General features: G+C 38.6%; 1 protein-coding gene across 9 annotated transcripts in view; it reads right to left on the bottom strand.

Moving 5' to 3' along the window:
• The window catches only part of mark2b (MAP/microtubule affinity-regulating kinase 2b), a 51,528-nt gene that overhangs the window by 11,435 nt on the left and 24,060 nt on the right, over nt 1-16,033 (bottom strand). For 7 of the 9 annotated variants that reach the window (XM_056268709.1, XM_056268701.1, XM_056268703.1 and 4 more), the window contains exons 5-15: nt 14,243-14,308; nt 13,955-14,025; nt 12,897-12,953; nt 10,038-10,274; nt 9,808-9,927; nt 8,024-8,126; nt 7,809-7,921; nt 7,547-7,701; nt 7,331-7,454; nt 4,739-4,827; nt 1,036-1,182 (exon numbers count right to left, since the gene is read on the bottom strand). In XM_056268709.1, coding sequence (XP_056124684.1) covers nt 1,036-1,182; nt 4,739-4,827; nt 7,331-7,454; nt 7,547-7,701; nt 7,809-7,921; nt 8,024-8,126; nt 9,808-9,927; nt 10,038-10,274; nt 12,897-12,953; nt 13,955-14,025; nt 14,243-14,308 — 1,282 coding nt within the window. The remainder of the gene's footprint in view (nt 1-1,035; nt 1,183-4,738; nt 4,828-7,330; nt 7,455-7,546; nt 7,702-7,808; nt 7,922-8,023; nt 8,127-9,807; nt 9,928-10,037; nt 10,275-12,896; nt 12,954-13,954; nt 14,026-14,242; nt 14,309-16,033) is intronic. The other 2 variants (XM_056268702.1, XM_056268708.1) reach the window with 2 other exon arrangements.

Genomic DNA, 16,033 nt, shown 5'->3' with positions numbered 1-16,033 from the left:
ACATGGTCTCTCACTCTCTCACTCACATATATACAGTGAGTGCACAGATCTGAATATATGGCCCTTGCACTGAGGTACGATTCACTCCAGAGGGGAGACAGTGCACAGGGGGCAGAGAAGCACAGAGAAGTGAGAGAGATGATGTAACAGAGCAGCGGTACCTTCTCTCAATGGTCCCCAACCACGCTCGGAAGAGGCTCAGGTCACTGCATGCAACAGACCAACCATTCACTTGCAGCGGCACTAACAGGCTAACACGAACCATTGACACTTTACGCTGCAGCGCTACAATTGATGGTGTGTTTCTGACGTGGTCAGTGTTTAGTGTGAATATGCGGTTTTATTTGTGGCTTTGTGCAACTTTCATCAGTGATAGTCCAGAGAGGACAGGAAACAACGGTTAAAGGGGGGGAACATGATTGAGAAATCATTTGGCTGTAAAGTGAAGTGGGGTCTGTGTTGAATTATTGTAATTTATCCACACTGCACATTCACATGGTTGTTAGGTAGAAACTAAGAAAACAACATCAATGTTCCCATTCTTAAGGTCCAGGTATCACCGTTCACATCCCATCTTAACAATCACTCATGACTTCATAAAAGCTGTAATAAATATTATTATTTCTTATTTACTCCTGAAATCCTTGAGAAAAAAAAAAAAGCATGGCTGTTTTTTTGCACAATGAAAGTGGTTGACCAAAAATATCTTGCTGGTTAAAGGGGCAGTTCACTCCAAATAAAAAATTCTGACATAATTTTCTGGAAGAGAAGTCGAGATTATCTCATACTGTGGACCACCAGCCAAAACATATGTTGGTGACTAGCTGTGCTTGTGTTTTCAGCAGGAATATGAAAATTTGTCTTGTTTTGTAGCACAACCGTCTCCCAGTGTTGACTTTGTAGACTCTTGTCACTCCCTGGCTTCCTGCAAGCTTTTTCCACGCCAAGTAAATGATTTCTAAGAATACATAACCCCCCTGAGACATGCTACAGTTCCCAGATTTGGGTTCTCTCTTTGGTGACGTGGGGACTTGCCTGGGCCGGTGTGAGTGCAGGTCTGTGGGACAGGGATGGGCAGAGGTGGAGAGTGACTTGTGATGGCGGATGCGTGAGGAAGAGACTGATGAGGAGAGCACGGCGCCGGCCGAAGCCGTGGAGGCGCGGGACCCGGGGGTGCTCAGGCTGAGGGGAGAGAGACAGCGGCCCCTCCGTACACACACGCACAAATCGACACACACATTAACACGAGTGTGTGCGTATGTGTGGAGGGAGGCAGGGAGGGAGGGAGGGAGAAGCATTCCATTAGAAACAGCACTTTGCACACATTAGATAGAGTGATAAATAGACCGACAGTACGACAGAGAGATAAATAGACAGACAGATTGATGATAGATAGGCAGACAGACAGATAGATAGACAGACAGAGAGACAGACATAATGGTAGATAGATAGACCAATAGATTGACAGACAGATAGATGGATGATAGAGTTAAAGCCAAAGAGCAATAGATAGAGCAATAGACAGAGAAATGAATGATAGAGCAATAGATAGGAAGATGGACTGAGTGACAGACAGACAGACAGACAGGCAGACATAGATAGATAGATAGATAGATAGATAGATAGATAGATAGATAGATAGATAGATAGATAGATAGATAGATAGATAGATAGATAGATAGATAGATAGATAGATAGATAGATAGATAGATGCATCTGGGCATCTAAAGTGAGAGACAGTGGTGTATGGTACAGGAGAGAGGGGGAGAGGGAGTGAGAGAGAGGTCAAACAGAGTGCTGATTTCACAGAAAAGCACAAAAGAAACACACACACACCCACACACCACTATGCAGGGATTAGTTGAGCTTGTGGTGGAGAAATAACATGCTATCACCTTGCTATGTGGCAGAGAGAAGCTAAGCCTATTACAGACGACTACAGCAACCTTACAACAGAGTTAATGGTGCTTTTTTTCCATCACAAGCCACCCTAATCCATTTAAAGCTATACATACGCTCACACTCACAGAGACACAAAGTTGCACACGCTCACACAGCTCAGACAGAAGAAAAACAAAATGAGAGTTCAAAGACAAAGGAACCAGAAGAGAGAGAAAGAAATGGAAAAGTAGAAGGATGTGTGGAGAATATTTAACCCGACACACTGTCTGAATGCCTTCAGAAAATCTCATGAAAAAACAAATCAGCAAATCCTGCAGGAGCATTCAAAGGACAAAAGGTTATAACCCTTAAATACCCCATGAAATCATTTAATGAAAGCAGTTTTCTTTCCAGTGCTGAAATATTCGCTACTTAAACAGGAAGTTGGGGTGGGACATAGTGAAGGCCTTTTAAAAAAAATAAACTTTAGATTACATCACATGATTTGCTACTTGCTATTGCTACTCAGAAGTTGATATTAGGAACATGTGATGTTCTTATTCCAGAAAGCATAACTTGAGTGCATGGGGTATTTAACACAGTCTCACTGACATACTTACACATATACACCCATAGAGAACTAAAGCATCACAGCACAGCTCTAACAGAAACAGTTGAAGGCTTGTTCACACCTAGTTCAAGGGATACTCCACCCTCTCATCATTTACTCACACTCATGCCATCCCAAAATGTACATGACTTGTTTTCTTCAGATGAGCACATACATTTTTAGTAAAATAATCTCGGAGTTCATATATTGCAAGTGTGCGAGACCCTCAAAACCACACAAAGTGAACACGACAGTAATACAAGACCCGAGTTGATGAAACAATGTGTCCGATAGATGTAAGAAAAATAATATAATTTTTTTTTTTACTATAAACTGTTATACAGTTTCATGAGTCAGCACGTTGTGCAACTCGCATGACAAGAGCGAGCTTGTCATGCTTCAAAACGTGCTGACATAGCGCTTCACAGTGCTCTCATGAATCAGCGTATGACATTTGGCCAGAAAAAAAACAACATTTAAAATAAGTCTTTTTCTTACATGCATCATTTCGCTACAGAAGACATTGATTCATCAATTGCCATCATATGAATTATTGGCATTTTGCATGGTTTTTGAAGTGTCAATTTATGGACTGACAGAGATGGATTATTTTTCTAAATATCTTAGTTTGTGTTCATCTGATGAAAATTCCAATATGTGCTCAAGAAACATTTCATATTATCAATGCTGGAAATGTTGAAAAAGTTGCTGCTTAATATTTTTGTTGAAACTGTGATACATTTATTTTTCAGGACTCATTTAATGAATTGAAAGTACAAAAGAACAGCATTTATTTGAAACGGAAATCTTTTGTAACATTGCATTTTTACTCTTACATTATATATGTGTGACTCAAACACACCCAAACGTTTGAACGGCAGCATATGTTATTCTGTATGTCATTTTTGCTATTCTTTGCAATAGCAAGAATATACAGAACTTTATTGTTTAACTTTTATGTAGCTCCACAAATACTGTAAGCTTCTGTTAACAAAGTCAAATTCTACTTGGCTGTACACTGATAGGAAAGTTCCTGACACATGACCTAAAAAGCTAGTATCTTATTTCAATATCTAATACTTGGTCTGAACAGGCCTTCATTAAAATAACTAACGGCATAGCACTTTCTGCACTGGAGTCGGCACTTTTTTGACAGAGCAGGAAAGATGCATTGAAAGTTTCAATTCAATTCCAGATATGTGTCGTCTCAGTTTATGAAACAATTAACAGTATTCAAACTACAAGGTACATGCATATTGACTTAACTCGTGACCATAATTTAAGCATTTCCATAATTTACATGCTGATGGTCACCATTCTACACTTCGGCAGACTAGAAGACATCATCTTTGTGCAACATGACTCTAGTAGGCAGAAAGCTCTATATCCGTTTTTAAAAACACATCTCATGCATATGCTTATGTATAATTTATACAGTTAAGAGACAGTACACTGGAGTGTGTGGAATGTGAGCATAGGCAGCAATATGAATGCTGGAGAGGAAGGAGTTATGATGGATGAATGGTTATAGAGGTGCACAGGAAGTGAAGGATGACTGACGTCTTAGCGCTTGTGGCGATGACCGTGGGAGGTTTATATGGGGTTTAGATGACGCTCTAATGCAGGGATGGGCAATGCCACTGTCCTGCAGAGTTTAGCTCTAACCCTAATAAAACACACCTGAACAAGCTAATCAATGTGTTCAGGATTGCTAATGCTAAAGGCAGGTGAGTTTTTGTTATCAGGGCTGGAGCTAAACTCTGCAGGACAGCGGCACTCCAGGATCGATGTTGCCCATCCCTGCTCTAATGCATGGTGTTATGTTTGCACTGTACATGTGCAACTAATAGGTTTTCAAAAGAATACAAACTCTGGTGATGGACTTTTTCTGTTTTAATTAGTGTGTGGGTTTGAATGAGATGGTACTCTAGGAGTCACTAATCCACCTGAAATCCAGGGTGACATGCCAATCTGGCACAACTCGGCCTTTCTGGGGATCAAAAGCATGCCAGTCTTCTCCATGGCAGGTAACGGCCAACAGCACAGAGACAGGAGATAGAGTAGACTGTGTGTGTGCAGTGTAAATTAGAGAAAAATGGTGACTGGTTTTGTTAGTGATCTTATCTAGAGGGATGAACTGTGCCCGTATGCGGGTGTGTGAGACATAGAAGAACGGTAGGTGTTTTTCTGTACTTTGCCTTCGAGATTTACAATCTTTCAACAAATGTGGTGTGTCTTTGGATGTACCTGTCCTTGCCGTTTTGTACTCCCAGAGTGGTTCTGTCCGAAATGGGGGAGTTTCTGCTGCGGCTTGTGCCCGTGGACAAGATACTATTCTGAAATCACAAACACACCAGTGTTAATATGATTAAATTAATAAAATTTGTTTTGTAAAAAAAAGGCTGGAATAAAATGTAAATGTTAGATGAACTACTTTAACTTAACTTTAAAATGATACATTTTAAAGGCAACTAAATTGGCACCTAACTGAAATAAAATAAGTTTAAAGCTGCAGTCCGCAGTTTTTCCTCTCTTCTCTGTTCGAAATCTGCAATTGAAGTTATTCGCGAAATTATCAACTTAACGTGAGTTGTAGTTCGACACGGCACAGCGCGGATGAACACAATGTTTGAGGAGAGTGTGCAGCTGTCAGTCACCGTGCCGGTGTGGATACTGTCATTCAGAATCATAGATTATTATTTTTGAAAGTATGACCAACATAATAATTTTCACCGGAAAATGTAATCTGAACAAGTAAGTAACATCCACTTTTGTTCTGGTTCTGACATTGCAGTAAATCGCGCTGATTAAATCTAAAAATCGCTTATCATATCACGCAAAACCGTGCAAATTATACTTTGTTCTCAAATTGTTAATGTTAACAACGTCAGCATTGCGTGACTACATGTAATGTCCTTCCGATATGTATCCTTGTTTTCGCATGGGTCCCTTTTTTTCTGTAGCCACTCCGAAGTCCGAACGAAGTCTTTTGCATTTTACAACGGGTGAATCTGTTGTCACTGGTGATTGTCGTTTGAACCTTTCTGGATCCGCCATCAAATTGATAAGTTTAATTATATCAAGTGCTGTGAGAAAAGGCTATAAATCTCCACCTCCAACATCCTCACACGCAATATAGCCTACTAGCCAAGACTCCTTCTTTATGTGTACAGATGTGACGTAATGACGCAAAGACATGCTCGAATCTCCCGCGGAAATCCACCAGTACCACTGGAAATGAATTAAAAACATTATTACAAGCTTACCGCTTTGAATCGAGCTAAGGCAAGCAGATAGTGTTCTTTAATGCACAACGTGGAGTGCATTCAAATTGTTTAATGCATAGCTAGCTGTGGATTATCCCACTTATAGATCTTATGCGCCAAAGAGACAAGCATGCAGCCATCTTAAGAATTTAGGGTTTGAGCTTCTTTTTTTGCGGTAGCTCTGTATATTTCTATGGCACCGCTGTGGAAGAGTAATTAGCTAATGAAGGGGTTTTACTTACTGTAGAGTTAATGAACGTTAGTATGGGCATTGTAATGTTTGAAGTTGAATCGTTTTTACTGTATGATTATTATTTTAATTATTATTAAATTAATATTTCTAAAATGGCATCTTTTTACAAGATTATTCTGATAAATGCACGTTTGCATTTATTAGCTCTGGAACTGCAACAGTAATCCAAGTATGGGTGTGGAGCGATTAAAGGAACCATGCTATGAACCAAGCAAAGGACAGCCCTGCTATGAACCCTGGGTGAATGTTTAATGACAAACTAGATACAAAACCATTTTTATTACTCAAGGCGTGAAAATGTTTGCATCCAACTACTATTTGGTTGGTACTCAGAAAGGGCCTATTTCATAAAATAGTATTTGCACTTTCTATTGAGGAAAAAAGAAAAGAAAAAGGTACACAAGTATGATGTGGTGTGTGAAAGTTCAAAATAGCATCCTCTGTAGCATTTTCACAGAAATAACTGTGAAAGCCATGAGCACTGGCCATGCCAAACATCTCTCGGTCAGAGTGTTCTTCAACCCTGGGCAAGCCCTTCCAGCCATCTGCTGCCTGAAAAATACCAGTGTGGAAAGCAACAAGCTTTCCAGAGCACCCCTGTGTAACTGAGAACAGAAGCAGTAGTTAAGATGTTTAAAAATTACCCTGCTATTATGTCAAAAGCTTCCTCAATCCATAATGTAATTGCGTGTTCAAGTTCATGGAAACTGAACTAAGGAACATGACGTGACTTTGGTACTGTTTTAGTCCTGTTGACAAGCTTGAGTGCTCTGAGGTGCTGTTTTCTATATTTGTTTAATTTTAGCCTGTAAAATATCAACAAGCACTCTGTCTATATAAATGTTATAATTGGTACAGTTCCCCTTTATTGTTTTATAGGTTGAAAAAGTTTTGACTTCTTTTTTTGGCAGTTGAGAGGGGAAATGACAGGACTAGAGGGAGGCACATGAATGGGAAAGCACACAAGCTTGTTGCCCACATCAACACCACAGCTCAAAATCTTGCTAAACAAGTATAAGTTGTACCTCTGGTAGATTATTTAATTGTGCGTGGTCTTTTATCCTATTTTTACATTTAGTTTAGCTTCTGCATAATCACACACTCACTTAGTTACATTTTAAAAATAATAATAACACTGTGAAATGTAATCTTAAATTACACGATTATCTTAAATGACTTTTTATATTTATACTGTACATAAAACTGTTGTGATGCTTAAATTCACTTGTAGCATTTAAGATGACTAATGTTAGTTTTTTGTGTTTTATTTGTCATTTATTTAGACAATTCTTTATTTTATTTTAATTCATCGGTACTTACAGTAGAGGGTGTAGAACTCTTTTTGCGTTCACTGAAGATCACTGGACTGGGTGGAACTTTGGTGGAGCTACTTGAACCTTTCCTCCCAGAATCCTCCACTCCATGCTTGTTTTCTCCCTGAGGCCTTTTCGATGAACCTAAGGGATAAAGAGGAAGGAGTTTAAAGACAAACATGCACCTGTATGTGTGTTTACCAGGGGCTTCAATCCACAAAACTTCCTAATCAACTCACCCTGATCTGTGGTTTTTCTGACGGGTTTCTGAGTGGATGACACGCTGCGCTGTACCTTCTGAGGTGGAGAAGGGGCGTTGCTATTAGTGAGGTCACATCCTGGGTGCGACTTTAATGACAAGATGAAACCCTCGTCAAGCTGCAAGACCGAATTTTCAATGATACATGAGCACAAAGTAGTTGTATCATCATATTTTGATGCCTCTGTGGGTACTAAAGCACAAATGTGTTTATGTATGTGGGTACCTCTGAATTCCTATAGTCAAGCAGCAGATAGGTTGCCATGACTTCATTGTATTTTTGTTTGACGAGAGAGTCCTCTATTTCCTCTTGAGGGAAACCCATCAGAAGCATTATGTCTAAGTGGGCAACATAGACACAATGTAATTTTAATACTTTTTTAATACCATTTCTTTCTATAATTTTTTTTATAGATATATTCTAACATCTAACTATTTCACCTGTTCTTCTGGGGTCTTTGTAGTCAGGCTGAGGGTCAATGAAGGGCTTCAACTCATCGTCTTCATGACCTACATTCATCCAGCGATCCCTCATGATCTGCTGCTGAGCCAATGGCAGACACACAGAAAGAGAATGAGAGAGATGGTGAGAGATCACATAACCAGATCTTTATGTTTTTATGCAACAAGCCTACATATTCCAGTGCAGATTTTTGCCAAATATTTGCTTATCTGAATGAAGGTACAGCATATTTCAGTCATTTACATGCTTTAATGCAAAACATAAAACATTATGTAAACGTAACAGATGTCGTCACTCTCCTAACATGAATCAAAAGGGGGAAAAAATGATAGTAGAAATTGAAAAAGACACTGTAATAAATATATTTACTCTAATTAAGTGGCTTCCACTAAGGGCCCTCAGCAAACTTAAAAAGGGGACTTCAAGATGATTTAAAATTATTTAAAACAAAACAAGCATTAAAATAAGATAAAACAATTAAAGATCAATATATTTACATATTTTAATTTACCCCCTCAACACCTTTCTTTTCTTTTCTTATGAAGATCCTACGATCTTAGAGAACATGGATGAAATTTTTAGACCTGGAAAAGTCGTCAAATTTTAACAAAATCTTAAACGCCATTAGCATTTTATTAATATACACTTTTCTGGTTTTGCCAAGCTTTATATTTCATCGGGTAGAAATAGTGCGTAAAAAATATCCATCCATCAAATCATGAACATCTGGAAATGTCGTTGTGCCCTCTGAATACTGTTGTGGACAATGGAGTCACAATGGAGACAGTGGCCTTGGAGTCAAAAAGGTTGAGATCTACAGTTCTAAATAGGTATAGTATATGCACTACAACATTTACATTTTGACAGGAAATATTTTATTTTCCTCAAATTAACTTTTCAACAAAGGATTTTTGAAGAATTTTCAGGCTCAGCATAAAGGAGTTCACACTGTCAGTTTTTGTGTTTGACAACCGCATTTTCTTACAGGTGTGAGTCTCAAATTGTCCTGTTTAAAAACTAACTTACAGGAGTGTCTAGAATATTGTCTTTATGAAAGTGCAACAGGAGTCAAACCCATATTCTCTCACATGTAACCATAGCGACAGTGACCAAAGTAATATCAAATATTGTGACATCCATAAAACTAAAAAGTATTATCACTTCTGATATGACAAGAGTTCAATCGAGCTGCGAGTTAAGTCATCAAATCTTCATTAACCGACAGGAGCTTTTATATCTGGGTAGAGAGTGGGTAGAGCACAAAACTGACGGGTGCTGCTACTGTGGAGAACAGTAACTGGATCTAAAACCTTCAGATGACACACAGCTCATTTTCTGTTGCTGTACGTTACAGAAAGAGAAACCACACACAAAAAAAACCTCAACGCACTGTAGACACGCATTTGTGCAGCACAGAGCGGCTCTCTTGCACTGTATGACATGACAACTAGTGGTCAAATCCGGTTCTGTCCACATAGCGAGGGTTTACCGAGAAAGCGGTTATGAGTCCTGAAGATGTACAGGTGTGAGTTCGGTTATTGAATGCGGTTGTCACTCCTGTAACTAACTGAACTGTGCGTGAACATAACCATATTAAAGACTCAAAAAGGACCGTTTAGTTGTAAAAACCTTAATATTTTGTGCTGAGAATTCAGACATGATGAGACTACACTTTAAGCTAATTGAAATTTGAGGCCTTATTGTCCGTATTCTAATACACAGTCAGATATCAGATGTGTAAATATGTCTAAACCAAGCGCACCTCCAAACTTCCCCTCTTGGTAGGATTGAGGATGAGAAACTTCTTCAGCAGGTTCTCACAGTCTGTGGACATATAGAAAGGAATCCTATACTTCCCTCTCAACACACGCTCTCGCAACTCCTGCGTAAGAGAAACAGAAACACAATGAGAATGATATAATAGAAAGGAGGAAGACAAAAATAGAACAGAGACAAACAGGAACATCAACACAGATCTTCATTGTCCCTCACCTTCAGGTTCTGTCCATCAAAAGGCAGTGAGCCACTGACCAGCGTGTAGAGTATGACCCCGAGACTCCACACATCCACCTCCGGCCCGTCATACTTTTTGCCCTGGAAGAGTTCAGGAGCGGCATACGGCGGGCTCCCGCAAAACGTGTCCAATTTATTGCCAACCGTAAACTCATTACTGAAGCCAAAGTCGGCGATCTTTATGTTCATGTCAGCATCCAGTAAAAGATTCTCAGCCTTAGGGAGAAAAGAAGGACAGCATGCTGGTAAGTAGAAAGCTTTAAAAGAGAAAAGTTGGCACTTGATTCGGAAAACAAGAAGCGTACAGTTCACACAATCAGCAACACACACACATCTCCATTTTTTACTTCAACATTGTTATTATCTATCAGAAATGCCTGCTTCTCTTCTTTCAAGCTGTTTGTCCAGCTTTTTTCATAATGAGTTCTCTCATGCTATTGTGTGTGTGTGTGTGTTTGTGAGTGTTGAGACTTGCCCTCTGTGCTGCCACTCAACATCTACACACAAACTTTAGCCGCGCAGGGAAGCCGTGTTGCCTAGCAACAGATGCGGGGTGCTAACTGGGCTCGGTTTGCAGAGTTAAATATTACTCTGCCAACAGAGCCAAACTTTTACAACATGCAAACACACAGCAACAAAGAAATGGACGAGGCATGGCCAGCACGAACGCCTGACAAAAGTGCTATTATACTGTCACTTAAAACTCCAGATTGAATGTAGCTCTGCTGTATTTAATATAACTAATCTGCATGTTGATTGGCTGCTCGAAACGTCATGTCATAGGCTTTTTTACCAAAACAAATTTCACTAAACTCATGTTTCCAAAAGGATTGAGTTTTTACTTCTGGGGTCCAATATGTTTCATTACTCAGTTCTTGGTTCCTCTCAATTTGGAGATGAGTGAAAGTAAAAACATTAACCTATGAGATCAAGACTGATTCTGATTCACAATATCTGACTCAATATTTATTTGTCCAAGAATCGGACTATACTGTTCACACTGTTTAAACGTTCGAGGTTAGTACGATTTTTTAGGTCTGGTTTCATAGACAGGGCTTTGATTAAGCCAGGATTAGAACAGGATTAGACCTTAGATCAATTGGGACATTTAAGTAGCTTTTATAAACATGCCTTAGAAAAAACATTACTGGTGTGCCTCTTGAGATAAAAACAATGGTGTATTTTAAGATATGCCAGTGCAAGTTGATTTCAGTTAAAACAGCTCAAACATGCACTTTACATGCCTTGTCTGTGAAACCGGGGGTTTATGTTTTTAAAAGTCTCTTATGCTCACCGAGGCTTTTATTAGATAATTTGAGTAAAAACAGTAATATTGTGAAAAATTATTACACTTTTTTCTTTTTTACTTATTTTAAATTGTAATTTGTTTCAATGATGGTCTTCAATGTCACGTGATCCTTCAGAAATCATTATAATATGCTTATTTAGTGCTCAAGAAATATTTCTTATTATCAATGTTGAAAACAGTTGTGTTGCTTAATATGTTTTGTGGAAACCTTGAAATATTTTTTTCTCAGGAGTCTTTGATGAATAGAAACAGCATTCATCAGAGACAGATATCATTTGTAACATTATAAATGTCGTTGCTGTCACTTCTGACCTATTTAATGCATCCTCGCTGCAAAAATGTATCAATTTCTTTAAAACATAAAAATAAAATCCGACTGACCCCAAACTGTTGAACATTAGTGCATGGAATTCATTACAAGAAACCAGTGAAGACAAAACAATTACAATTATTTTAATTTCCTTTTCTGGGGCAACCGGAACTGAACACAACACAACAATCAACACGCCTGTAACTTGAAAGAGAAACACGATATGGATCCTGCAATCCAACCTGAATAGCCAGAAACCTCTGTTTTAGAGTAGAGGTGTGGCTTAATTCTTTACACACACAAACACAGAGATGCAGAACCTATTACATTTGCAAACCTTTGGTAAGTGCTCTATTATTTATAGTGCTCATATTAAATCAATATGTTGAACATTGCCCTTTTCTATTGTAATCAATACAACTCCAGCATTGTGGTGTCATTATTTAGTGTGTGTGTGTGTGTATATACCTGATATTCCTTGCGTTATGGGGACCAAATGCCCACAAAGATAGTAATACCAGTAAATTTGGACTTTATGGGGACATTTTTTGGTCCCCATTAGGGGAAAACAGCAAATACATCATACTAAATGTGTTTTGAACATGTAAAAATGCAGAACGTTTTCTGTGATGGTAGGTTTAGGGGATAGAATAGTTTTTACTGTATACAAATTATTATTATGTCTATGGAATGTCTCTATAAAAAATTAAAACCAGTGTGTGTGTGTATATGCACATGCGAAAATGAGACAGGATTTCTGGGCTGTCCTGAGTGGGGTAGAAGAGAATTACATTAAGTTATGCATGGAGACAGAGACTAACTCCAAGGTACAAGGGTCACTAGGATGATGGTTTGGCCCAATAAGCACTTTCAGTATGTGGGCAGAGTATCATCATGGGAACAATTTTTCCAGAGAGACACTTCCTTTCATCTTAAATAAAAGATCTGAGGTCAGCAGTTCCAGAGTTCAGAGTACACTCATGATAGCGTGCAGGTGTAGGTGTGTGTGTGTGTGTGTGTGTGTGTGTATTTATGTCTGTTTAAACAGAGGACTCATTCCTACACCTGGACTCTTGTAATGGACTTTGATGACAGACACAGAAGAACTACTTAAGAAAATCTGAAAGATGAAGGAACAGCTGAATGGGGATCATCCTGCTCAGGGCATGTTCATATGTAAAAGGACCTAAGGCCCCCAAACACTCACGCACATTCTCACCTTGAGATCTCGGTGTACAATACACTTCTGATGGCAATACTGCACAGCTGAGACAATCTAGAGAGATAAAGAGAGAAGGTGTGGTGACTAATCAGGAGAGTATGTGAAGTCATTTAGGCTGCTCATGGGAGTTGTCGCTCTTTAATTAAGCTGTTCTATCAGTAATTAAGCCATCATACACACACATGTACACAGCACTGTTAATGAGCACACACACACACACACATACACACACACACACACACTAGTAGAAAATGCCCACTTAGCACCCCCTGCCACACACACTACTGTTCAAAATGGCATATAGCTGCATTTATTTGATCAAAAATACAGTAAAAACAGTCATATTGTGAAATATTACTTTAAAAATACTTTAAAATGTAATTTATTTCTATGATTGCAAAGCTGAATTTTCAGCAGCCATTATTCCAGTCTTCAGCATCATAATCATTCAGAAATCAGCAGATTTGCTGCTCAAGAAACATTTCTTATCATTACATTTGAAAACGGTTGTGCTGCTTAATATTTTTGAGGAAACCATGATACAAAGCTTTTACTGTAACTTTTTACCAAATTAATGCATCCTTATTGAATAAAAGTATTAATTTGAAAAAAAATTGTACTTAACATTTGAATGTCTGAGACCATAATAAAAATCTGTGATTCTAAATTGAATTTAAATTTGGAAATAGATAAAAGTTTGGGAATTTTGAAAATTAGATTTTTAGTCACCAATTAAATAACTAAATATTTGCCACTAATTATGTGGACTCGTTTGTTCAGATGTTCTTGCTTCCACTGAAACACAATGCTGTTTGGATCATTTTCAAATCGTGCTGGAGAACATAATCATCAGGTTTTATGTTAATTCATGTTAATTTTACAATTAAACTTTTGCACTCAAATGTCACCCTGAGGATATAATCTGCAAAAGATATATTACAAAATGTAGAATAGAATACAAAATTTTCACTAGTGGACTCAGACTTGGACCTTATTGTACATACATGTGAGCTTTGACACTGAAGTATGACTCGTTCACATGCACTCGCACTGACCTGTCTAAATTTGGCACGAGCTTCCTTTTCTTTCATCCTCCCGTGAGCAACAAGGTAATCAAAAACCTCGCCTTTGAAAGGGAAGATGGGAACATTGCAATAGAGTAGAAAATGACAGAGGAAGGCAAGAGGTAAAGAAGGAATGGTACAGGATGAGGAGAAGAACAGAAAGATCAGACAAAGGAGAGAGAAAGATGTGAAAATAACATCATTATAAAATGCTGTGTCCTGATTTTCAGTTCTTGACATGATTGACAGCTGGCAGTTCTAGTCTTTCAGCCAACTCACCTCCACTGGCATATTCCATGACTAAATACAGCGTCTTGTCTGTCTCGATCACCTCAAATAACTTCACTGATGGGGAGAGAGAGAGAGATAATCACAAATCAAAACATATAAGAGACTATTCACACCAAATTTGACTTTTAGGTGCATCCACAAATATACTTTAAAATGAAAGAACACATCTCTATGAAATCATTCACACTGACACTGTCAATTAATATATCGCTTGTTGCTTTACCATGTCATGCTTGTATAGGACACAATATGTTAATCACTTTTTTGTTCAACACATCAAGGAGTAAGTGACATTGTATTGGTTGATCGTTTTGTTCTGTTGTGTTTTGCTGGATATCCCACCATGAAATCTTATCCAAAATCTTGCATCAATAGATTTCTGCAGGGATGACGTATTTTGTAGGACAAAACCCAAAAACAAGTTAGCATTTCAGCTCTTCCAGTTCAATCTGAAGCCAATAGGTATTTTTTAAGCTTAATGGTGGTGACGTTGAAGTCATGTGACCGTGGTGTAGTTCGTTTTATTGCCTATGTTTACCTTTTTACTTCTGCAGAATGTAGGGATGCACGATATAGGATTTTGGCCGATATTCGATATGCCGATATTTTCAAACTAATTTTGCCCGATGCCGATACCGATATATTTGTATTTTTTTTTAAGTGCAAAAAAAAGCTTATAAAAGCTTCTATTAAAGTTCTCAGTCAAGAGCAGTGAATGATTTCCTCTGTGTTTTGTTGTTTTATTAACATTAATGGGATAGTTCTCCCAAAAATTTAAATTGTCATCATTTACTCTCTCAAGTTTCTTTCTTCTGTTGAAAATAAAAGTTATTTGGAAGAATGTGGCTAACCAAACAGTTTCTGTACTCCAGTGACTTCCATAGTATATTTAAGCACAAGAAATAAATGAATACAGGTTTGGAACAACATTAGAGTGAGTAAATAATGATAGAATTTTTATTTCTGGGTGCAGTATCTCTTTAAGGACAAGCGGCAGCATATTATTACTGTCTCTTTAAAGTCCCTGTAAAGGCAATTTCAAAAAAAAATTCTAAACACATTATAAATGTTAGAAATGTATTGATTAAACATATTACAAAGACTGTGAACTGTGAAGTACTGAATTGTGGAGTTAGACCGTTAAACAGTTTTTCACCATTGCTATTTTCCGGATTTTCTGGGCGGGGCTAAAACGGGGCTCGATGACGCACTGGAGCCCTTGAGCTCCTGGACACGCCCCTACTTGATGACGCACTAAAGCCGCTGAGGCTGGCCGCTCCTAACAATATTATAGAGCACATTCACATCAGTTTGCCGCTCATTCGCGAGTTACTGTCAGTACTATTATTAGTAACGGCCTACAGATTGCTAGCTAGCTATGCCTTTGTCACGGAAATGCGTAACGTTACTACCTGGATACGATCACCGGATCAGTACAAAACAGATCGGTGTCCTTATTTACATTTCCGAAAAACGATTACATCAAGAAGAAGTGGATTAATTTTGTGAAGAGCCACCTTGATGGAGAGCTGAGGATCACCGCCAAAACCCACCTCTGTAAGTGATCATTTTACACGGGATAGTTTTATAAACTTTCATCAGAGACAACTGGGATTCACTGATAATCCGCTGTTACTGGTGAATGGGGCCGAACCGACTATCTCCCGCCTCGGCCTTCATCCTCCAGTCGCGCCGACAACTGGTGCCATCATCGCCATCGGAAGTGCGTGCCCACCGTGCGAGCATCCATTTCGGCTGTAGAGTTGAGTGTGGCGACGG

The sequence above is a fragment of the Rhinichthys klamathensis genome, unplaced genomic scaffold, assembly GCF_029890125.1.
Source record: "Rhinichthys klamathensis goyatoka isolate OS25496 unplaced genomic scaffold, OSU_Roscu_1.1 h1tg000275l_1, whole genome shotgun sequence".
NCBI classification, from domain to species: Eukaryota; Metazoa; Chordata; class Actinopteri; order Cypriniformes; family Leuciscidae; genus Rhinichthys; species Rhinichthys klamathensis.
Note: the sequence above shows the minus strand (reverse complement) of the source record. Positions and strands in the feature narration are given on the sequence as shown.